Source organism: Hetaerina americana, unplaced genomic scaffold (assembly GCF_022747635.1).
Source record: "Hetaerina americana unplaced genomic scaffold, ioHetAmer1.1.p SCAF_9, whole genome shotgun sequence".
Lineage (NCBI taxonomy): Eukaryota > Metazoa > Arthropoda > Insecta > Odonata > Calopterygidae > Hetaerina > Hetaerina americana.
Genome location: NW_027287538.1, coordinates 20,245,025 through 20,271,167, shown reverse-complemented (window position 1 = coordinate 20,271,167; position 26,143 = coordinate 20,245,025). Strand labels below are relative to the sequence as shown.

General features: G+C 36.7%; 2 protein-coding genes across 2 annotated transcripts; one reads left to right on the top strand and one right to left on the bottom strand.

The window, feature by feature from the left end:
* Positions 1-1,806: 1,806 nt before the first annotated feature.
* LOC139699022 (U3 small nucleolar RNA-associated protein 25 homolog) lies at positions 1,807-13,762 on the bottom strand. The gene is made up of 7 exons (XM_071598020.1): positions 12,591-13,762; positions 12,070-12,274; positions 8,843-9,129; positions 6,071-6,215; positions 4,833-5,039; positions 3,878-4,054; positions 1,807-2,081 (listed from the first exon to the last, which is right to left on the bottom strand). Exons 1-7 carry the CDS (start codon positions 13,760-13,762, stop codon positions 1,917-1,919), a joined length of 2,358 nt encoding a protein of 785 aa, XP_071454121.1. The 3' UTR covers positions 1,807-1,916.
* Positions 13,763-13,890: 128 nt separating this feature from the next.
* LOC139699021 (WD repeat-containing protein 20) lies at positions 13,891-21,225 on the top strand. Its single transcript, XM_071598019.1, has 4 exons — positions 13,891-14,139; positions 14,297-14,479; positions 14,559-14,849; positions 18,943-21,225. The coding sequence occupies exons 1-4, from the start codon at positions 13,891-13,893 to the stop codon at positions 20,083-20,085; spliced, it is 1,866 nt and encodes a 621-aa protein (XP_071454120.1). The 3' UTR covers positions 20,086-21,225.
* The last annotated feature ends 4,918 nt before the right edge of the window (positions 21,226-26,143 follow it).

The window sequence follows — 26,143 nt, the reverse complement described above, 5'->3', positions numbered from 1 at the left end:
ACAAATTATCTGGAACCTGTCTCTCAAATTGCACAGGAGTGGGTAGCAGATGGAGAGTTGGCGTGGGCAGAGCTTAGCACAGGGGGGTGTAAGATGTTATAACCTACACTATTCAACATATATGCAGGGGAAACATGCTGAGCACATTAGAAAATGAGCATCAATGTATGGGATGAGACTCAATGTAAATAAAGGTAATGAGGCTCTCAAGAAATAGGAAGACTAAGTTTAACATTAAAATCATAGGGCATAGAATAGAGCAGCTTACAGAACTTGGAAGTTTTGGATCAAAATGGCCAAGGTAGCAAGGAAATATGAACACCTGAATTGGGCAGAGAAGCTTTCAAAGGAAGAGGAATAGATGACATGGACCATTAATAAAGATATCACCTAAGTACTATGAAAATTTTTAATAGGAGTGTAGTTTTGTATGGCATCTAGACTTGGTAATTGATGCAAGATGAGGAATACATTGGAGACTTTTGAAATGCGACTGTGGAGGAAGATGAATAAACTGGAATGGACTGAAGAAAAACAAAGAACTTCTACGCATTGCAATGTGGGAGAAATTAAAATAAGCCAGGAAAGGTGATTTCAGGGCATATTGATTGGCTATGGAATTTTAAAGAATTTTATAGAGGGGAGAATTTGGTACCAGAGGTTGGAAAAGAAGAGAAATGTTGGATTACACAAATGGAGGTAGGAAGTATACAGATTTTAAGGGTTTATATTAGTATAGAGTGACACATTTTGTCATGTTAGGGGAAGTTTAGAAATCAGTGGGCCTGAGGTCAGTCAGTGTGTCAATCCAAAATCTACCCAACTGATAAGACTACCTTTGATAATAACAACTGCTTGTTCATCTGCATATTTGCTAATCTTCAGTATCCATCCTCTTACCACTAATCTGCCAAATCCTTTCAATATTCATTAGTCACCAAACATTATCTTGGATAAAATTTTGGGCATGCAAAATTATCCCCTAACACTCATTTCCATATTTGTCTCATCCTTCATGATTCTCACCACTGCTATTATTCATGAACACAGCTGCCTTGATTACCTTCTTGCTTTCCAGCCCAATCCAGTCTCGCTTAAGAACCTCAGTATGATATCTCATTCACCATCTCAAATGCCTTATCATAGACAATGAACCAGTTGTACATCTTTCCATGGCATGATCCATCATTTAGTCAGCAACTCCATGCCAGAATTCAACATTTACCAAATTCATATCATCATACAAATAGTGACCATTTCCATACGCACGCTTGGGCGGTAAAAATGTGAACTGATGTTTAAGAAGGCTCTTCAAGGTGCAAGTGAACCAATAGATAAATGTACATTCACTTACTTCCAACTCAATAAAAAAAGTATGATGGAAGCTTTAAGTAGCCATTAAGGTTATGGTTTGTACAAACCATGTGAGTAAATTACTTTATATTGCTAGGAATAACTTTTCTGGTTGGTCATATGCCAATAGTGGCTTGCATTGTGGCTGGAGGAGAGAGAATAGGCGTAGATACAAGGGGAAGTGAAGATGCTTGTTGGGTCCAAAGAATAATAAACCTGATAGATGATTGTTTTTGGATAATTGTCATTCCAGTATGTACTGAGTGTTCGATTAAATATGTAGTCACACACAAGCAGCAAAAGATAGATTGCACATAGACATGTAATTTTGTTATTTCGATTTACTGAAATAAATAGTCTTTTGAAATAAATTCAAGTCATTTAATACAAAAAATACTCAAAAATTAAACAACACATAAATGTACATATGTTAGAAGTAATATTTACAAGCAAAGATGTGACCACTAAAACTGACTTCACAGTCAGAAGTTACGAGAATGCTTTCCAATGCATTTCAAATTTTCTTCTCGAAAGTCCTTTTTTTAGAAACAAAAATCATCTCCTCATTCTCCGGTAACAAACATGTGAACATTTCTATCAACTGCAGTTATCATTTTAGCTGCTCTATCTGAGCCAACAATCCCAGCCAGTTGCTCCACATCTTGTTGAGAATATAATATAGCCACACTCACGTGGCTATCCTGCTGATTTTTTCTTTGATATGACGCCTGAAAATAAATAAAATGGAGGAGCACATCAATTAATGTCGACAGTGGGGTTCATATAAATATCAAAAATAGGTTCACAATCATACAATTGCAATTGTCCAACAACTTCAGCTTCAATGTCCAATTTTCAGAAATAATATTAGCTTTCACCAAAACCCTCCCTTTTCATATTTAACAGAATGATATTTGGTAATCTGTCCGAGGTAAAATATCTATTGACTGACTTCATTTTTTACTGACAAGTGGAGGACCAGGTCTATGGATGACCACTTTCATTGAAATTTGGTAGTTAAATCCCCTTTAATTCTGAGGACACTGATTCCATCATTAACTTAAGTACTTTTTTAAGCTATGTCATTTTAATTTTTGCTAATGTTATTGCAATAGTTTACATACATATTTATACATATACACACACATATACATATATTAATACACACACACACAAATGAGAGAAAAAAATATATGAAGCTTGAATTTCCCATTCAGAAGATTAGAAGAAAAATTATGGAGAAATGAGAGCTGCAGCCAATGATAATAAAGCTTCACAGCAAAAATTGGCAAAAATGTAAAATAATCAACACAGGGGACTTAGAGACAGTATCTGAGAACACTACATCACTAAATTGTAGCAAACACTGTCTTCCATTTGTTGTGACAGAATGACTTATCAGTCATAAAACCACTTTTTGTTCTTTTTAAATAAAATTATCTCATAGCTACTTTCCGTCAACATCCAAGAGAGAACACCCATTTTTATGCTCAGGGAGTTAGGCAATCATCAGTACCAAATTACAAGAAATTGTTATTCCATGGATCTTGCCCTGCCCATAATAGTTTTTCTGAGTTCAGCGTGCTTTTGAGGCTACATAAAATTTTAAAAGTTTGATAATTGATTAACAATGATATAACAGAGACACCAAGTATGCAACAAACAAAATGTTCTTCAGAAAAGGAGAAAAAATTATTACAATTTGCTGGATATTGTTGATTTATCATCATACCTTAAATAGCTTCCCTTTCTATTCTTCATCTAATGCATGTACTGTTTTGCATTCGGTTTTAAAATTCAACATAAATATTATGAGCAATAACTATTTATCTTTTATGATGTTGAATCGTTCTAGTCAAAAAGAATCTATTTGCATACCTGGTTGATGAGTTTTATTATAGTGTGAACATATTTTAATGTAAAACTTAAAGTATATATTAGTTTCCTGTCATAACTGTATTTTATATTTCTATTAGGGAACAATGCGATCTATATCCCATTAATGTGTCCTATATACCGGTCATGTATTCTCAATACTGAACACCGTTTCTCCTGGAAAAAGAAATATATTATATTATACATTATTACTATTTTTATAAGGACGGGAGAACACATTGGTTGATCAACTTACTCATAATGATTTGTTCACATATGCCTGCTTCTCTTGCAAGCATATAGATGGCAGACAAAAACTATTGGCAAATACTACAGAAATTCTAAAAGTTTGGACGTCATGTTCAAAGATCTACGTACGTCATGAGGAAAAGTGGAAAACTGATATCCCAGACTAAACCATATCTATGACAATAATGAAATTACATTATGTCCTTTATGCTAATGAACAGGAAAACTAGATTAACAGATGTCATTTTTTTTTCGTATTTTAGAACTTTTTTAATTGACAAAAAAACAAAATTTAATTTTTTAATTGACAAAAATAGAATTGTTCGGTGGTTCATACAAGAGGAATATCCTTGAACGAGACAGTAACATACTCTACTAGACAGAATTTAATATTACCTACCTGCATGAAATTGCACAATTCAGAGTAGAAATGTGGGTATGTTGGTGGCTGGTAGAATATGATATGCTTGATACCCTTGACCCTAACCCGCCGAAAGAAATGAAATCTCTCAGAGTAAAGTAAGAAGTGTGACTTTCCATGGAAGAAGAAATCTCTGGCCTGGGCCACTCTGCCGTCCTAGAAGAAATGTTAACAATAAAATTCATTAATGCCTTACAATCAATAGAACAACATTAATTTAATGCTCAATTCCAAACAATTATGCGTTCACCAAATAAAAAAGCACAAATATCTATTTAAAAACCGTTAACAGTGATTAAAATTTAATAAAAGGTACAAAAATGAACAATTTTCTCAACATTTGAGACTTCATGATGATATCAATTTGATTTTGCACAATGAACACATTGCTTAGCAATCATTTACTGGCAATAAGTTAATCAAGAATTAAGTAACAGGGAACAAGAAATAGAGAGAAGATAGCTGACCATCAAATGCATGGTAGTCCGCTTTTGAATAAGTAGAAAATACCCTACACTATATGGTGTACATTAAAAAGAGCCCTTGATTACACTTAAATTTAATATTTTGATTTTTTAAATACACAAAGGTGTCACAATCATCCCTAAAGAACTATATTTTAAGTTTCAAGTTTATTTTCATGATAATACGAAGAAGAATCACATTAAGGAAAGAAGCCTTCACAAGGATGGCATTGATTACAGGGACATTGAATGGATATGTTAAGAAAAGCCTCATCATAACTCAGATATGGACCATGGTATTTTATGGTGAGGGAACACTCATTGAAGCAAGATGATAAGTGTAGATTGGAGGCTTTTGAAATGTGGACCATTTACACGTGGAGAAATCATCATGCACAAAAGAGAAACGGGTATAAATTAAAAAGCAGAGAAAAATTATGCTCAAACAAATGACCATAGCAAACACCCACCTTGGCATATTCACAGATCTGCACAAATGATGCATCCTCACTCTTCAAATAATTTCGGATACGGACATAATCAAAATATTGTGGAACATAAATCATTACATGTTTTGTTATTTTGTCCTTATATTGTGGTAGAATTTTATTTGTGAAGGTCTTGAATCTTAAATCAATAGCTTCTACAGCAGTTTTGGCATCGATTCTGTGGAAAACCTATAAAAAAGTATAGACATATTAACCAGAAAGAATAAAAACAACCTTATTAAACAACCTTAAGCCCACTGCATTGGGCCCATGAGTGGTATTATAAGTTCTGGCAAATGGCTAGTTAAGGTCATTGCAGGTCCTTGCATACTATGGTAACTGCAGTTGGACCTGTACTGAGAAACATTACCCTTTGGATTCAAGATGGCAATAAATATATATATGCAGGGTACTGGTAATAAACAGTCTTTTGAAAATAGGATTACATGGTGCACCAGAAGGAGCATTACTCATTATATGTATAATCCTCTCTCGCGATTTTATGATTATGCCCACATAGGGAGAGGAACCCCAGAAAAGGATACTAAAAGTATCAGTGAATAAAATTCACAATAATAAATACAGAATGTCCAGTATTTCTTATGAGGAAGCATAGGGAAATTAACTTTTTATGTAATTTCAAAATATGTTCCTCCCACGATATGTTTCTATGCAGGATAAATCCCAGGAATTGGAAGCTGGAAATTTGGGGAGTGTGCGTTATCGATGGGAAAATACGGTAATTCCATTTTTATTTGACCTGAGTTTGTATTGGCGGAGGCAATCTTTGAATATAACCCTTTAAGAACAGGGATTTAGATGTTTTCTTTTGAAAATTAAGAATTACACTCATGACTATGACTGCCCCATGAAGCCCATTTCTTTTACACCAAAACTTGGTACACTTCAGTTTTTTCTATTGCAACTTATCTGAATAGCACGAAACTATTTGTTTAGAAAGCAAAATATTTAATATTTTGCATCCAGATTCAGCAACTGACCATTAGCTGACTACAAGTAATTATTTTGTTAACTTTAAAGGGTAATTGATGATGCAAAGATTACCATTCAAAATGCAATACTAATGAGTGACATTTAATGAACTATATGAACTCAAAGAAATGGAAAATTTTGCTGCAGGGAGATATGTACTCAGGGAGGTTTATCCAAGTTTTTTCCAACAATTGTGTAGCAACAAAAAACAGCTAAGGGGCCCATACCTGAGGCATTTGCACCACCACCTGGCAAATACTCCCAGTCAAAACTGGATTCATTACTCGCACAGCCCCCTCGTAATTCTTGCATTTCGATGCAAATAAAGCTGATACACCAGGTAAGGGGGTGCCTGCAAACACCAGTGTCTGCCTGTAGGAGGAAAATCTTGATTAGCTCATAGATTCTACATTTACGAGGACAAACTCTTCCTTGACAGTTAAAGCAACCATAAACAATAAGAAAGTCATTCAGTGAGAGAATTTCATTTCGATTTGTGATAGTTTTTGCTTGATTACTCCACCAGAGTAATAATTATTTGGAAAATAAAATGCATCTAAGTAAAATAATCAAAATATTTGAAAAAGAAACTTCTCTTAAATCAGTTCAAATCAAACAAGACTGTTCAGATTATTCTTAAGGCTTCAGCAATGCCTTTCTGATGAACGTTCCATGCTGCTTCCAGGAATTACCGTCGCATAGGTTGGTTTGTTGGACAACAGTTTCACCTTGTAACAGTTGTCCAGCTTTTAGTCTTCAACCTGAAGATGCCTCCAGAACTGGGGGAGAAACTGTTGTCCTACAAGCCAACCTAGACAATGGTAATTCCTGGAAGCAGCATGGAAGACTGCTCTGGTTCCACCATTTTACATTCACTTTGAAAAGAGTAGGACACCATGGAAAAGGGGGGATATATATCCTTGTGTTGTTTTCCTTTAAGAGTTCTAGTTATCAGAAAACTGCACCAACTAGATTTTAGATGGGGTTATCCAAAGGCAACACCCAAGATTTCAACCCGAGACCCTTGGGTCATAAGATGAATGCTCTACCCCATTTGGGAACCATTTTGCCCCAATACCAGTACAAATTGTACAATACGCAGTGTTAAGAACCAAAACCAATCACAGTCATGAACTCGAAGGTCAGTTTGATAGATGAGGGTAGAGCTCGCCCAGTACTAAGGTCAATGGCGTGTGTGAAATTCATATATCAGGGTCGAATGACTAGTTCTTTTTCCTGCAACACTTATTTTCCCAGTAAAATTAGGTACCCAAATATCATCCATCTCGGTTGAAGCTGAGGGTTCCCAGAAGTATAACCCAGGCTTTCTAGTCAGTATTCTAACACACTAACCCCAGGACCACCATATTTTCCCAGGCTTTAAGGGTTCAATCAATAATAAAACATAATGGGGACACAGATATACAAACCACCAGCCTGCTAGTGGTGATTGGTACTGAAATATTAACATCCCAAAGGAATTTTGTATTTTTTAAAAGGGGGACAATTCAAAATCTCTTCCTCGGAGATTGGAAATAGCAACATGCGCACAAAAAATGTTTTCCATCTGCAGAATTCATTTTATTATCTTTAAAAGGAATATTTGTTTGTGATACCAAGAGAACAACCCAAAGGTGAAATCAAATGAAATTCATACATCTGGGTAGGGGAGACAATTTTTTTCCCTCAGTCACCCATTGTTTCCCAGAACCCAAATATTCATGCAGCTTGGGCAAAGCTAAGGGTAACCAGGAATTGAACCTAGGCCCTCTGGTCAATAGCCAAGCCCTATACCTACTGGATTACCAAGCCTGTCATTCAAATGGGGCAGTTTATGAAATTAAATCAAAAATAAAATGCTAAGTTGGCATTATTGATATCATTTTAACTGTCATCCTTTGGAGTTTTATTTTTCTTCCTTAGCCAGGCTCTGCCCATTTCTTAATTCAATATTTCTATCATTGCTTTATTTTTACCAGCTGAATGAGAAACTAAGTTTTGTAATGGTAAAGTCATATTTTTGAATTTCAGAGTCATTCCATGTAATCAGTCTCACAAGATTATCAAGTTCCTTGAGCATCTATATGCTTAAGAGGAATACATGGAATAGAAAAAAGAAACTGAAATTTTAGTCTCAGGTGTAAGAAAATGCAGGCGAAACACAATAATGGAAAATGTAAATAACATGTGTTGCCATTTGGAGGGGCCACAGACCCTAGTGTAAATTTCACATTAACCTTTAAAGCACAAATTAACCAAAAGGGCATGGCCATTACACGTTTTTTTTATTTAAACATTCCTCTCACTGTATGACATTTCTTTCTATTTGAGGCACCCAATCATTCAAAGATTCGACTTATTTGCTGATAGTAAGTCCATATATGAAGATTTATAGAGATAGGCAACAAAACTAATAAATTAAGAGTAGACTGCTATTGAAATGGTTTGACAAGTAAAAGAAACATCATTCCTGGGAATTCATAAATTATATACCATAGCCCCGATTAGCACACCATAGCCTGGCTTCTTGAAAAAAGTTTGGCTCTTTCCCACTTATTTTCTAAGATGTTGGGTAATACTATACCTTTTTCCCAATTTTCCAGAACAATAAACTGTTTGATAGCAATTCAGGGCATCAACAACTTAACATCTATTCTCCTAATCCAATCACTTTTCCAATCATTTCCATTGGTGATTAAACCTCCTTCCACACACCAATGGGTTGCTTTCAGAGTACTACCATAGATGGAAATAAAGTGACAATAACATGTAACTCCCTTTTTATTCCTCTATCATTCAATGATATCAATCAATTTAACCTTTTGACAAAGCCCCTAATGCATCCATAACGTACTGATAAATATGCATTTAATTAAACATAATATTTCATATAATCATTTTCTTTATCAAATCCACTTCGGAAAGCTTCTGACTATTAACTTCATGTTTCAGTAGGAAGAGTTAGAACAGGATCACATTTTTAGGCATTAAAATCTAACCTATAGTGTTTTGTATATCCTTCCACAGCCCAAGGGCGAACCCTTGAGAAGTCAGTCCCACTACGTGAGATGGAAGCTGAGCTCGGCTGAAGATGGAGGTGGTTAGCTAGATGAATGACATGATCCCAATTCTGCATCGTGAAAATATCAGTCCCATCCATGACAAGCAATTCGAGGGATGCGAGGTAATCATAATCTCTGTCTTTCTCACCCTCAGCTCCAATCAACATTCTTAACCCAAGAGGTGACGCAATCAAGATGTCAGATGAATAGAAATCTGTGTAAAGCTGAAAGCAACAAAGAAAAGTACATCTTTGTGTAAGAGAACATACAAGCTGAATAAGATTACTTAAATCTAAGAAAGCAAGCAACAAGCCTGGTTGATTGATTCCAGCTCTTCCAGCAGAGCAATATAAATGTTTTCGAGACCCTAAGGGCAACAGCTCTTATACCAGGCTGACCTCTACTTCAATTGCCAAGCTCAACAACAGTAGACTTGTATTTATTTACATTCGACTAATATTAATAGTAAGTAATTCAAATGCTACTTATTTTAAAATAGTATTCAATACTCACACATAATCAACCTTATCGTGCACATTGCCGACCTCTTTTTATAGATTTGGGAACATTAACTGTTCCTTGTGTATGTATCTATCATGCAGTAATTTATGCTAAGAAAAATAAGATTGACTTTACAAAGAATAATGGTTACCACTGTAATTATGCTAGAAGATATAAAGATACATCAAACCTGTCTATGGTAGCTGAAGGACCAAAATCAATGTGCACAAAACTGTTTAACAATTTGCCTAAACATTTAATAAACGAGATATTTTCAATATTCCAGAAGATTATATTTGTATATCTGGTTGATGCATGTTAACATAGTGTAAATTAATGTTTACGTAAACCTTAAGTGTCTATTCGTTTCCTACCATAAATGTATTTCTATTTGGGAATAATGTGATCTATATCCCACTGATGTGTCCTAAGACCTGCTGTCTCTTCACCTGACATGTATTCTCAATTGTGTAGGGGATTAAAATGGTGCGTGGGCTAACGTACTGACTTCCCACCCTGAGGGCGCGGGTTCAAATCCCGGCTGTGTTGAATATTTTTTAGAGGTATCTCGATCCCTACTTTGAGGTGCTTTGTGGAGGGCACTTTGAGTGAGAACGCCGGATGGGACGTTAAACTGCGGACCCCTTGGTGCATTTCGTAAAGAGTAGGCTAATGCCGACACTGGGTTTCTCTTCACCCTTCATCCTTTCCTGTCCATCCCCTATGGCGCAAATGACCTCAGCTGTCGGTCGCCTCCCCTAAAAACTACTACTACTCAATAGTGTACCAGATGAAAAAATAAATAAATATATTATTATTACCAGCCTGACTCAAGAAATGAATACAGTTAAGTCAGTAATGAATGGGAAGTTTTTGAAAGCTCAGCTTTGAACTATGTACTGGTATAAGTGTAGTAAAGACATATTAAAGAGGTTTTTTTCCATGAACTATAAGGGATAAGAATTACTGTATCCAGCTACACAGGGAGAGGGGAAATACTTTTCTTTTTTTTCAGTCTATGCAACCTAGTATGCCATCATTATTTCATCTAACATTATTTATTGCCTATTTAGTTACTAACAACTCCTTTCATAACTCAATTACATACACAAGTACATATCCTCTAGTTATCGCAATCTACATTACTTGAATTCTTTTTCACACACATGCCCGGTGTTGAATCACCTCCTGCCACACATCCTAGCGGTGGCTTGCATGGTACCGTGGAGAGGAAGAAGTACCTGGTGTTTGAATTTCTACCAAAAAATATTGCTTGTACAGAGAAAAGGAAAGACAGCAATTTCACCAATTGATTTTTGTTTCCCACTTTCAGGGCCATGATTTCACTACATTAGTGGTACCATCAGGTGAATATACATTTGATTTCAGGGTGTATATATTTTCAGGGAGAGGTGAAGAGTTGATGAGTAGATGGAGGGGCAGACCGTGCACAGGCTGCTATCTAACAGGGATAATTACATTTATGCATTCTGGGAGGCCCTTCCATTAAATGAACAATTCTGTCCTTCTGACTCTCCACTCATATTCTTCCCAATGCCTAATCTGCCCAAGGCTCCCCTGGGCCATACACTGACTTAACCCCTTAGTAGGGTCCCCTGAACTGCTGTCCTCCACCTCCCCCCACCCAATTAATTTCACTCCAACCTCACCCCATATCTCTTCTCCCTCCCACACATCATCCTGCCCACTCTTCCTAACAGTGTAAATTCCCTCGACTATTATGCATATTCATCTGCTGATGCCACAAAATGGCAAAATCACATTCCTGCAAGTGGAAAATAAAAATTTATTGGAGGAATTACAGCAGTTTTATTTGTCTGTAGGATGAAAAACATTCCACCAAAAAATGGCTTTAACAGTTTCATTCACTGCCTTTGATTTTATTAACTCTTCCAGATAGACCTCAGTAAAAAAAATAACTCTGCAGGTAACATATTGTTAGAAATCATTAAGCACAATTACTTAAATTGTCCAAAAAAAAGTCGGTGTCAGATGATGTGCTGACACAGGAACTTTCATTAAAAAGTACTGGTGGGGGCCTATACATCTGCTTCTAAGAATTTTTATTGCTTAGAAATCACTCAACACAATAACAAAACTGCTATCACAACAGCTACCAGTTGTTTCCTGTAGCTAACATTGAACTGAGTCATACAATGAATTTAAGGCTAATTTGTTTTAAACAAACTTCAGTGTACAGTCAAGGGCGTCACTGTGGACATTATTCATTTGGGAAAAGGAAAAGCGTATAATTTTCACAAAAATGATCCAGGCCGCAAAAGCTGAAGATGACCCAAAGAGTCACATTAATAAAATTGTAGTGTAAATTATGTGTTCAGTCTATTCCTTTATCAATGTCTACTCACTAAATTTCCTGAGTTTTTCACATTTTATTTACTATAAAGTGTCTTGAGATGAATCATGTAAAGCTCAAGTCCTAAAGAGATTGCACCTCAATATTATTACAAAACGTCACCAAAACCTCGTGCTGAATATTCATGTAGATTTAGAGTGAAATCGATGAGGTTCACAACCAATCCCAGTGTTCAAACCCATTTCATAATTTCGTAAAATATAAAATAATAATTGACTAGGATATGATAAATACTAATCTCTGAATAAATGGAAGAAATATGATTTACCTTCAAGCTCTTCTTTGTGACAGCTAAGCCTATTTTAAAACAGTCATCAGTATTTCCAGCAAAGGTAATCTCATAGTCTTCAGGCTTTGGATTCTTTTTTGGCATGGCTAATTCTCCTCCAGTATACTCTTCGAAAAATCTCTTTTTGTTGGTCACGTTATCCTTCTTATTTGGAACAAGAATTGATATGATCATTTTCACAATCCTGAAAATAAAGTTTTACTTGAAAATAGGGTCGACTTGTTTTCAAATCGGAAAAAATTAATTGAACATTCAAGACTTTTTCATGATAGCAGCCAAGGAAAATGTTATTCTTATACTGCAAATTCATCCCATTCACTATTTCTCAGGTAACATCTCTTCACTTCACTGTATATTGACTTTTGTGTATACAAAAACATGATACATGGATTTAGATGAAACTTTAATAGCTACAACATGACATTCCTGAATGACCAGCATCATTGATAATTCATAACATTATTCATTGCATGCTAATTTAAAATACACTCTTTCCTTACCTCAGGGCAGCATCCCTGAAAGGCACTAGGATTAAAACTTTAGGCCTAACTAGCCCTTGGTCTCGAAATTCTTCCGGAACCTCTGCTTTGTGTTCTAAACGAGAATTGTGCTTCACTATTTCATTACGAGTTTTCACAATGTGATTCACTGCATGGAGAACGTACACAAATCTTACCTCCTCGCTATCATTTTGATGACATTCTGGGAAATATAAGTCTTTGTAAGAATTAATAATAGAAAATAATTCATTTTGCAATCCTGTGAAATTGACGGCTTTATCGTTTGATCCGTCAATATCTCCACAAGGATTAGCACTTCCTAAATTTGTACGTAACTGGCCCTTAATATATAATCTGGACCACTCTTGTTCGGACACATTCACCAATTTAGGTAAACTAATAGAATCTACAAGCACTTTATTGTCTTCTGGCAGAGCACATTTGACGGTCGACAACGTATTAGCTGTTTTGGGGAATTTAGGTAAATACACCACCATGCTACCAAGATTAGGCCATTTGATATTATGTTTAACAGATATGACAGGAGATGATGACAGTACGCTGACCATGTCTTCACTTAACTGGGAGCGCAAGTGTTTGAAAAATGGATCTTCAGGAAGTTCGTCGGTGTCATGGTCCTCTTCATGTCCACTTTCACTATTTTGCTCGCTTTCCTCGTCAATTCTGTCGTTTTCTGCTTCTTCCTCATCGCTGGCCACTTCTTCTTTATCCAAATCAACGATATCCTTATCTTCTTCACCTTCTTCAGCAGGTAAACTATCAAACTCATCCGCTGACATGTCACTATTCAAATCATTTACACTTTCATTGTCAGGTACGTCCGCCTCTTCCTCACCATTTGAGTCTTCAGAATCATCACTATCAATCGCGTTATCATTTAAGTTAATGTCTGATGGTGCGAGAGTTGATAGTAACTTTTTATATGGGTCAATTTCTTCCTCTTCACTTTCTGAGTCACTTTGCTCATCTTCTTCAACTTCATCTTCCACAACCTTTACTGTTTGTCGACCTTTGGAGAAATTTTCTTCAGATGGATGAGCCTCTCCAAACTCTTTATAGTGGTGTGCATCCTCTTTCGATATCAATTCTCTCCGCTTTTTATGTCCTTTACCATGCTTGCCCCCAAATTGCCTCTTCCTCCCACGTGCCATGTTTCAGCTATACAAATACTAACATTCAATTGTTTTTGTTAAAAATTTTACCGGTGGGAAACAATTGAAGCTCGGGAACAACACTATTCTCCCTTTCCAACACTAGTGGTCGGTAGTGGAGTTTTAAAATGGCGGTGCAAGTAGATGGTGGAGGCAAGGATGAGTTAAAAACTCAATTTATTACTAGGGAGGGAACATATAGACTTACTCCATCCGATTATTCGAGACCTAATAGAGTGGGTTATACAAATACTCAAGGTAGTACCTCAGTACGCGTATCCTTCGTGACTTTACCAGACCCCGGAGGAAATGGCGACAGAATATGCTTCAATTTCGGCAGAGAACTGTATGTTTATGTATATAAGGGAGTTAAGAAGGTGAGATTGCACACATTCATTTGAAATACCGTCTGTTTATTGGATTAAAATTACATGAACATTTCTTCGCATTAAGCCATTCCTTTCGCTTGGTGCATTGCATCAATTGTTATTTGTTTAAATGAAGTTACCTACCTGTATATGTTTCATGTTGTAGGCAGCCGATCTGGCTAAGCCATTGGATAAGAAAGTGTATAAAGGTACTAATCCGACATGTCATGATTTCAATACGACTACAATGACAGCAGATAGTGTATCTTTACTGGTTGGATTTTCTACCGGCCAAATTCAGCTGTTCGATCCTATCAAGAAAGAACTTAGTAAATTGTTTAATGAAGAGGTATGTAATTACGGTATTAAACAGTGATCTTGATGATAAATGAGTTGTTTACTTATTGTCTTGCGGGCAATCTTTGCAGAGGCTAATAGACAAAACAAAAGTTACGTGTGTTCGGTGGGTTCCTGGCTCACCTAACTTGTTCCTGGTTTCCCATGGAAGTGGGCAACTCTACTTTTACAATGATGAATTACCTTGTGGAACAGCACCTCCCCATTATACACCTTTAAAGCAAGGAGATGGATATACAATCTACACCTGCAAGGCCAAAGGTGGTGCTCGAAATCCAATCTTTAGGTGGGCAGTGGGAGAGGGTCGTGTCAACGAGTTTGCGTTCTCTCCTTGCTCGGCTCATTTAGCCATTGCCTCTCAGGTATGGATGTAATTTGAAATTTTCAGTTCAATTCCATTGCACAAATATGTATGAGTTGCATTTCTATTTGTTACTTCATGATTAATTTCCCAGGAAAGTTGTTGTGTTTAATTGTGACTGATGTATCGGAATGTATGATGCGATATATTTCGTGAATTCTGAGGCAATTTAATGCTACATTCGGTTTAATTATGGTTTGTGTTTTCATTTCCATTACTATGTTCGATTTAAAACCTTGACCACATGTATGCAATTATTATGCACCATATGGGTAATATTTTGTCTTAAGGTCTGGGATAAACCAAAATTAAGGCTCTTATCATTCGTAATAGCCCAGCTCTGGGAGACTTCCTCAGGTGTGTCCTTAGTCGAAAATCACTCAGTAAATTTTTACCGTGGGAAGCCACTATTAATATGGGCCTGACAATACTAATTGGCTGAAGTACCTCATGCTAAATTTTTTCCACAGTTGGCGTGCGTAAATATGAGCATAATTTAAAAAAGCTTGTTATGGAGTAAGATGTAATTTTTCAATTTTAATAATTTTTTCTCAGTTTCTTATCTTAAGGCTTTAATTGAAGGAAACTCCATTTTAATGTTATCTTTAACTGATATTCATTGAATCCCATGCAGGGGTAATAAAATTTAAAATTTTCCAATGTTCAGTTCCTAGCATTCAACTGCTAATGAATATTTTGACTCCAGGATGAACAAGAATATCTCATATTTTAAACCTGCACTAATTTACCTTTAGAAGTAGGAGTTTTTTGATTTTACACAAGATTTAAAAATTAAAATAGTAGTATAAGATTGGCTATATGGAGACTCTCAAGTGAATAACTTCAGTTTTCCTCATAGTTATCGCCTGGAGTTGAATTGTAAATCCCAAGAGCAGTTGGGGAAAAAGTCATTTGGGTGGATTATTTGTGTCTTTGAGACAGATTGAGAATGCCCTCATAGCAGTTTTGTCTAGCTTATGGTTGATTTCTCTTATACCATTGAGATTGAAAACCCAGACTATAAGTCCATGATATTATTGTTAATGAATCATTATGTAATAAGTCTTAGACTTCTTAATATCAGCTCTACTAACTATCCTGTTCTCTGCCAATCTCTCCATTCCCTTATGGCCCTTTGGCCCCAGATCTAGCATGAATTTCTTTCATAGTTCTCCTTAGCCTTCCATAATTAGTCTTAGATCCATCCAAATTTCTTTCAATTATAGTCTTCAATGAGCTATTGTCTCTCAAGATGTGTGTGTCCAGTTGGTTTTTCTCATCTTCATCTGTTCTCTTCCTCCACTCTTTGAAACTTAGTGAATTTCATTATCAATTCACTTGTGATTTATTCACTTTAATCTTCTTTGCTCCTATGCCTTCCTTACAAATTTGAATTTTTGGGTTTATAAAACTTTAACTTGACTGGTCTGGAGAGACCCACAAAGGTATCTTGAATTGTACATCTCAAAAGAAGGGCGCTGTTGTAGATCATGTGTCCTCTACCCACAAATGGTGAGGACTTTAGGAAATGAAATTTTTTAAGCTTAGAGTCTTTCTCTCTTTTATGTGGTGCTAATTTTTTCTTATGCCCTTGGGTCTCCTCCACAGGCAGCCTTGTCATTCTTACCTGTAAGTTATCTTATTATCCACAGGTTTTAAGGGACTAAGTCCAGCCAGCTAAAGCTTTGGCCTGCCTATTGATCTCAAATGCTGAATCATTTCTGTCATCATTCTTTTGGGCATCTGTTATTCTACCATTCTCTGCACATAACCCTGGCATTCTATTCTTCATATTTGCCCAGACCAAACTCCTCAAGTACCATCTTGTATTCCCTCCACAAGAATTAGTGCTTACTGGAAGGTTGTATCCTTATCATCTCAACTCCCAGTTTTTCATCCTTTCTTGAGTGATCTTTGAGCCATAACGATATTAAGAGCTATCAATTCACTCAATTCTAGAACCTAGTATTACCCCTTGTTAAGGATGATTCATGATAAGAACTGAACCAGATACACTTGATTCCCTTGCTCAGGCTCTTCTGCATGATCCCAGTTCTGTTCAGATACCATCATGTTATTAGTACCACCAAAGAATTGGCATACCTGGTTGTAGATGCCAACTTTATTCACTCCAGCAGAGAGGTGTTTGATAACCAAGTTCAAAAGCTGTAATGATAAAATTTATCTTTTTTTCATAATAAAATGCTGGTCAGGGTATTAAATTAAGCATGATAATTGTTAGTGTGGTCTGTCTTAACATTTATTTAAATTGTAGAATTTTAAATAGTTTCACTAAATTGGGTGAGAACTAACCAATCCACGCAGAACATGATCTGGCACCTCTTCTGATTTGTAGACTATGTACTGCTGTCTCCACAAACTTCCCTTCATGGTAGTGTGATGATTTATATGCAAAGGGTGACTATCCTCTATGCATCCTTCTATTGTAAGGTTGAGCCATGGTATAAGTCTTCTTTGGCTAAAGAGTAAATGCTATTAACAACTTGTCGATTTTCTGTGCATTAGGAATTCGAGCAGGCTATAACAGTAGCAGAATATGTATGGCAAAACTAGTAGCTGTTGTTGTTAGAGAGTTTGGAACACCCCACCTGCTTTTGTGGTTTGTCTTAGAGACTAATCAAATATTGCCATTGCCCATTGAGTCTTCCGTGAATTGATCATGTTTCCTGGTAGAAAAAAATGATGTCAAACCCTTAAGTATCTTAATGTAGCATATTTGTGAAATAATATGTGGAGCATGTCTATAAGTGTGGTAAATATGGTAGCAGTGATTGATCCATCAGTTACTGGTAATATTCATACTCTATACAAATTAAACTCAATATGTTTACTTCTCGGGTGTATTATTTTGAAAAAATTACTTTTGTGTGTGTGTGTGTGTGGGGGACTTAGTTGGAAAACGTGCTCATGAAAAGATTTTGTTCACCAAATATGAAGCTTGTGGCCAATATTTTTGTACAGTTTATTGATCATTCCAAAACAACTGATTGAATTTGATTAACTGAGGGTAAAAAAATCCTTGATTTCTGAAGTGACCTTTCTCAGTATTCCAGGCTCTAATGTACCCATTATTTTGCATTAACTGTTTTAAAGTTGTCTCATTATTTGGGATTATTTGCAAAAAAAACGGGTGATAGATATTATCTTGTCATTATAAATTATGAAACTGTATGGCTTTTAAAGTATTAGGGTTTTTCAATTAGAATTATATGTTCACACATTGGCATCTCACTAAATACGAGGGATATATTTGTCTATACTCTTCTTGGACACTCTTGCTTGACCTTTACCTCACTGAATCAAATTAGAAAACAATTGTTGTTGCCATTTCTGTCACCAGAAGAAAGTATCTTTTGATCTCCTTCTCTGTGGAAGCGTTTGATAGAAACCTTACATTCACATTTGATTTGAAAGTATTCGTCTGCATCATCTCACCCAAAGGTTCTCATACCCCTCCCCACCTTGTATACCTTTGCCGCTTCTTAAAGCATTATTGTGTAATCTGTATTGGAAAACTTGTCATAATAATGTAATATACAGCGCTTAAATCCGGACAAGCATATGGTTCCTCGAATGAGATTTCCTCGCCGGGTTAGTGAAACCTTCCCCAGAATTAAGCATTATATGTACTTAGCCACAATATTGGAAACAGTTGATCTAGGGTACCCGAAAAATTGAACTATTTCACTTTGGGAATGCCCAGAACACTTTTGATAATAGCGGCTCTTTGATTGTACTCTAGCACTTGTACGTAACATCTCGGCCATTTTGAGATTATGACTGTTTACTAAATGCCTATAGCTTTCAAGAACGCAAATCGCGACCTCTGGTGAAACTACAATATGGCAGGAAATTCAAATTGAAATCTGTCCGGAATTAAGGGCTGCACCCTATATGTCCATGACCGTTCATATATGCTAGTCTAAAGTGGAGAAGTGAAGGAGCATTTATGTAAGAAGATTTATTTTTGCCACTTTAATACTATGAGCGGTTATGTAAAAGAATTTTTGGTTATGTGGAGACAAAAATACAAATTTCTTTCACACTAATGCACTTGCAACGCCTTTTTGCAGGATGGCTTCCTCCGCGTCTTTCGCCACGATGCAATGGAGTTACTCGGTTGTGCTCGCTCCTATTTTGGTGGCCTGACTTGTGTTGCGTGGTCTCCCGATGGTCGCTATGTTGCTGTTGGAGGAGAGGACGATCTGGTCACTGTTTGGTCACTGCGGGAAAGGCGAGTGGTAGCCCGTGGTCAGGGTCACAGGTCTTGGGTCTCTGTCGTGGCCTTCGACCCACACACGTCCACCACCGTCGCCGTTGATGGAGATGAATCAGGTGCATCGGAAGAAGATGAGCCTCCTCCGCACCGTCGCCCACCCGATCGACCTCAGAGACCCAACCGACCACACCGCCTCCGAAACCATGACCACCCGCCAACTCCGAGGTCCCAGGCCTCTGACATCTCTCCCGTCCCAGGCAGATCAGGTCGTGGTGCCGCTGGTTCCTCCCCACCGCCCTCAGACTACAACCGGATTGCCTGCTACCGCCTCGGTTCGGTGGGGCAGGATACGCAGCTGTGCCTCTGGGATATCACAGAGGACATTCTCAGGCAGCCCCCAGTGACTTCATCCAGGTCTTCCGGAGGAAGCGGAAGCTTAACGGGCTCGAACCGGACACATTCGAGAAGGGGGGTAGGGAAGAACGACCGTGGCGCAAGAACACCAGGTGACACGGCACCATCGCCCAGTTCATCGGCCTCCGCCTCTGATGGGGAGGTCCCATCGACAGGAGAAGTCCGCCCAGAGCCAGAACCGCAGACCACGGCCACCCTCCACTCCCTGACACAGAGGCTGGCGGCATTGGGGTTTGGGAGTGGGGACAGGAGGGATCGGAGGAGGGACCGTGGGGCCCCTGGCCGTGGGACCTCGTCCCGTGGTTCAGGGCCAGATAACAGCAGTTCCGGTTTAGGTGTGGGGTCGTCTACCGCCTCAGATGACCCATTAAGGCTCATAGCAACCCCCGCTTGTCCCCGTTTCGACCAGTGCCCCGTCCTTGAGCCTCTCGTTTGCAAGAAGATTGCACACGAGCGTCTCACTGCACTTTCCTTCCACGAGGACTGCTTTGTCACGGCGTGCCAAGATGGATATGTTTACACATGGGCAAGGCCAGGGAAAATGGTTCGCACTTCCTCCTCAGGAGGAGCTGCTGTCTCCTGAGCCCAGAGCCTCGATCAGCTCATCCCTCACTCGACATTGCTGATGGCACCCCATAATGGTGTACGGTGCTGTATTCCAAGTGAATCGCCTTGATGGTTAGGGCGTGTATTCTCACTTAGCTGTGCTGGTGCAGGGACCTGTCTGTGGGTCTTCCACTGCTATTGACACCCCTGCCATGAAGCAGAACAGTGCTGTGGAATGAAGAATTAGTTTTAAAAAAAAAGCCAAGCACACCATTTTACTTGTCGCTTTAGAGATATTGTGGCCGATTGGTGATTGCTTGCATCATACAATTGTTGGAATACATCAGTTCCATTGTTTGGTATTCCTCATTGACTTGGTTGTGACCCAGTTTTTAATTGCCCAATTTGCCGTAGCTGTGAGTAGTTATTTGTTGGGTATAAAATGTGAAAAAGCCCTCCTTTTCAAACTTAACTGTGAGCCAAGGTATTTCAGGTAATTTGGTGGTGGCTAATATGAAGCAAACCACTGAAAATATCCAGAGGTTCAATGTATGTATATTGTGGAAATTGCATGAGGTGTGCACGAAAGACAATGGAAATGTTATTTTCAATTTGATTCAAGTATTACTGTGCTTGAACCCTGTCTATTCCAATAGACATGTGTATAAATGATATATGGTGCAAATGATTGGGGAATACCTCTGGTAAATCATAGTAGCTCTCGAAACATTTCACTATTTTGCGATTGGCTAAAAACATGTTGGTGGCTGTGGAAGGTAGCTGCCTAGTTTTTAGTGGTTTTCCCTGAATGGTGAATGGTTTTTCAGTATCTCAAATGAACTGCTCAAAGAACCCAAAGCTTGACTGGCATCTCACATTCCAACTTGTATAAATTCACCCAATGCCTAAAAACAATAAACTCATCTTGATCTTCCTTTGAATGGGTATGTAAAAGCACAAATCTTCAAGTGGTTGGTTCCTCTGGTCACTCAAAAAAAAACATTAAAGCCACTCACTCTGTCCAGTGGTCTAAGCTGTCCTTCCCTTATGCAGTTTGTACTTGTTTATGTGGTTTCAAGATAAGATTTCATCACATTAATAGGTACTTTAATTTTCAGAATGTTATAACGTATGCATCACATAGCCTTGAGGAACTGAAATGGAATGACCGTTGGCCTTCACTTATTTTGTTCAAATTCATTCAGTTGACTAAATTTCTATCATAACTTCTTGGAACCCCTTTTTCTAATACTCTGTGTTGGTAAGGTCTATTCTTTTGAACTCTTAATGGTTCATTTCATAATTATGTAGTGGGTTGTTAGTAGCTGCCGCACATGAATGTTCTCTACAACTCTGATAATTCTAAGGCATATAACATTCTGAAAATATTCGTCCTTCAAACTGGTGCCCTAACATTCCACTAAAGTAACTTTTCCCCCTTTTTAAGTGATTGTTATGATTGAACCTGCTTTTGGGCTTTGAAACTCCATAGATCCAATTGCTTGTTTTCCTATTTTATTAATCATTTTATTCCAATTGATTAGGTACTTGAAACATATTTTCATATTTGCTTTATAGGAATTTATTCAGCGAGTTGAGTATATATTGGTATTTCTACCTGTGCAGTCATGCACTGACCCATTTTCTATCAAGTTAAGCCTCATACGAATGCACTTCAACTGAGAATTACCTCTGTAAAAGGCAAGTGTTACAGTACTAAAGTGAAAGCATTTATACTGAAGGGAGTTTGTAATTCGATTCATGTCTTTTAAGTGTTCAACAACAGCCCAAGGTCGTCACTGCACTGGCTATTACTTGTATAGGTAAACATTGGATTCAGTTAATAGTGTACAGATGTCCTTGTATTCTGTTTTGGTTTTTAGTTGTTCTTATCTCTGCAGTCTTCATTTTTGCCCAGCTGCATTTCAAACTAATACTAGAGGTGATTTTTATTTCTTGGATTCCTCTTTTTGTGGCATGATGGATAATGAGGTTAGCATTGCTTGCATATATTCTTCATCTTCGCTTAAAATTCTGCTCTTGGTATTCTCTCTATTCCATCTTTACAATTATGGTTGTGATGACTTTTGTTTTCTCCTCTTTATTTCTCCTATGTTCTTTGGCAAAGAAGACACTTATAGTTGACATTTTATCCTTGCTGCCCTTGATAACATTTCAGTAAATGAATGTGCGAAGGCAAGTATATTATTGATTCTGTTTTCCCTCATGAGATGATGGTTTAGCCTTGGTCGTTATTCCCCTGACGATTTTGAAAACATTGTCATTGACCATCCATAGTCAAACAGTGGATGAGATGGCAGTTTTTTTCAAAATCACCTTTTCTCATCAGCAAAAACGTCTTAGCATTGTCTTGACTGGCCAATTTCGTAGGTTTGTGCTTATTTTGTTTCTTCTTTCCCGCATCATATTATAATTTTTGGAATGCATTTCCTCATAGGCTGTCATGTAAATCCAGATATTGAAAAGACTTAAGTAGTGTTATTGAATTCAAATGTGCACATAAAGCATGTTTGTTAGACTAGTCTTGTAATTTTCAACCTGTAGACTTTCCACTTTGTTTTGTTTTTGTTCCTCACTTGATCATGGAGAACATTTTTGTTTCTGTTATGGTGTATTTAAGGATAAGGATTATATTTAAACATGATTCGAAACTGTGTTGAAATATTTATTGATAATGATTGAAAAGTTGATGTGGTACTCCATGCCAATTTTAACTGAGGTCATTCAACATTCAAGACATAATTGGACTTTCATGTGAAAAATGCCTCAGTGAAATCTGTGTGGAATTATTACACTGTCCATTATTTGACATAACTTTGTACATGCATGACGGAATGTCAATCAATACCTACTGCTTAAATATTCCTTATTTCGAAGTAAGGCTATACTATTTTAGAAATACCAGGGAAATATCCATGAGACTGTATGATGCTTCAAAGCAAGAATAATGCGGTAGAATTTACCTTAAATGCACCATATCAGTGTCGAATTGGAAACTCTCCATATTCCATTATGTTTAATTTGTGCTTCTGTGAACATGAGTCCATCATTTGTTATGGCGATTTTGATGAAATTTAATGGGAAAGATTTTTTTACAGGTCTGTTTTGGTTGGGATGTTCATTAATACCTGTGTTTGTTCTGCTCAGTTATTATCTCTTATGGCACATTAGTAGGTATGTGTATGTGTATCTCTCAAGTCTCTTCTTTCAAAACACTGTGATAAAGAAAACACCAAGATCATTAAATTGTACGACATACAATAATTCTCCATTTTGTAACAGTCAATGCATTATTTGTGTGTTGATCAATTGTATGATGGACTAAATAACATTTATTTTGTGTACAGCTTGTATGTTACATAGTTTTACTTTCTTTCGAATCCTCGAATATTGTTTGGCATTCATTTTGTCTGTTTTTCTAAATTACCATTGTTCTAATTTGTAAGCTCACCCATTACTTTCGTGTATTTCCAATGCCATCTAAGTAATGTTTTGCAAATTTGTTTTTGGCATTGTTTTAATCAATAGGTTATTGGCATCATCATTTTCTCCAAATGATTGCATGTGAGGAACTTTGTTATATATATATATATATATGCCCAGCATAAGTTCATCTGTTTTACTAGAATGACATGAATGATAATATCCAGTGATTGTTGCTTTAGTTCTGATAGCTGCATATCCAGTGTTCATAATTGCTTTTAGTCCCACTGATATTGTTTATAAATGGCGGCTAATCGTTAAAATTTTTCTTTTTTTTTGAAGTTTTTTTGTCATGAATATGTTGTTTCTTTTGATGATGATGTATAATCTTGTGTAGGGTCCTTAGTTTCACATTTTATGTTGAGAATCCTCCCATCATTCCTTTGAATTATCAGTGCCTGTTGAATATTTCCTGGTTCATAGTTATTCATGAATATTTACCGAGCAATATTTGCATGACCTGAATTTCTCTTCATGCTTACGTAATGTTTGGTAGAACTCTTTGACAATCACTTAGCCTATGTACTGTATTTTATAGCATACAAGGCTTGTCCCTTTATCAAATGGTAACATTAAAAAAAAAAAAGAAAACCATCTGGCACATGTGCTTTGGCATGCATATCTTCCATCAGTATAAACATTTGTTCCTATTTTCCATTGATCAGAGACAGTTGTGGCTATGAAATTATAAAATGAGGTGTTGAGTTAAAAAACAAAAATGTGTTTATTTGATGTTGAGTTAGTTTTGGTGTTGTCAGTATTAGAATCTGGAAAGATCTTTGGGAATTTTTTAGCCTGTGGCAGGGAGGCGTGTAATGTGAGAAAATATTTACTCTTGCCTTTCACATTTGGCAGATTCCTTGGAGTGAGTACATCTTCTTCACCATTGTTTGTACCCACAAAGAAGAGATAAAGGGACTTGAAAGTTCTTCTCCTTACATAAGAGTATAATATCAACGCGGATAAAATTTATTTTTTTGGTATCCTCTTTTAGATTATACAGTCCCATTGGCCAATCCCCTCCCGTCTCACTTCCAACAGATCAGTGATTAGTATTGGAAATGCGTCTTGTTGTGGGAGAAACACCTTGCCTTTAGTATTGACACAAGTCCCATCATTCCAGAAAACAATATTTATTTATTTTATGCAATGGTTTTTCATAATCAGTATTATGGATCCTGGAAAGTGTGAAAAGCCACTTGTCTGTCCATCAATGCCTTAAAATATTAAAACTAGTTGATTGTTCTTAATCCAAGGGAATATTCAGCAGTCACTCCCCCTGTATAATTCCAGCTGTTGTAATGATACAGAGAGGCATTTCATTATTTCCTGTGCTGTGGTTAATTATTATTGTTTCATTGGAATTTTGGTTGAATGTATGCATGTTAGAGTAATTGCTCTTTATTTATTGTTGTTATTTGTATAGTGTATTTTATGAATTTAGTAAATTTATTATTTTTTTACAATATGTAATTATGCTAGTCGGAAATAACACTGAAGCAGTGCTGGTCATAAATATGAGAGTAAAAACATTGCCAAAGGGTTTTTAAAAAAAATTTTTTTTTTTAGGTAGAATCAAAATATATCTTAGTATGAAAGAAGAATTTTGTTTTGAAAATTTTGAAATCACATATCCTTGAATGAAGTCGGTGCTTTCTTTATAAATTGTGGAAATCTCCCTTCCGTAAGGAAAAATTATATTGTTGTTAAGTCATTGACTTCTAACAATGCTGCCATTGTAAAAAATAAAACTTTGGTTTGCAGTTGAGAAGTTTGTAATTTTTTTTTGATTTATTGTGTAGTCATGAGTTTGTGTGCATGGAATCATATGACCTATGAAGTTATGTGCTACTGGATGCCATGAATCCTCAAAACACAGGATCAAAGTGTATTTTTTCAATGTGGCAATTTACTTGGTGGTAGAAAATGAATGTAGTTTCCATTTATTTTTAACCATCGAGAGAGAAAGGGTTTATTAGAGGTTCCAGTTCTCCGAAATATGCATGGAAGGTTGAGTTATTGTGTTTCAACGACAAATGAATATATACAGGGCGCACACAATAAAAGCCCAAGCCAATTTGCTTTGTAATTAAAACTTATTTAACAGTATAGAGATTATTATTTATATACCTCAAAAAAAATTTTTTTTTGAATTAGTTGGGAAGAATATTATTGCTTAGGATAGGAAAATAAATGCTGTGACCAAGAGACTCCTCCGAATCAGCCAACTGTAGAAGTTAATGTGCTCTTGGTATTTGGATGGGAGTATTATTTCCCCCTCATTTATCGAAGTATGTAGCTGTTGTTCTCTCTTCTTTAATTTCTTCTTCCTAATTTATTCCTAACCAGGGCTTATCACTCAATAGTTAACTCAGGCACGTTGTAAAAGAAAGAATTGACACTTATTTTTTCTAATATATATATTTGAATGTGTCAACTTTGTAAGGAATGGTGAGGATATAAAGATTCAGGCAACTGGAAAAAGTTCTATCTAGTGACAGATTTTAAGGAGAATAATGAGTGTTTCCAATGAAAATTTCCTTATTACCTGTTTCATGATCAATCTTTAGAAAGTATGAAGGGGGAAATAT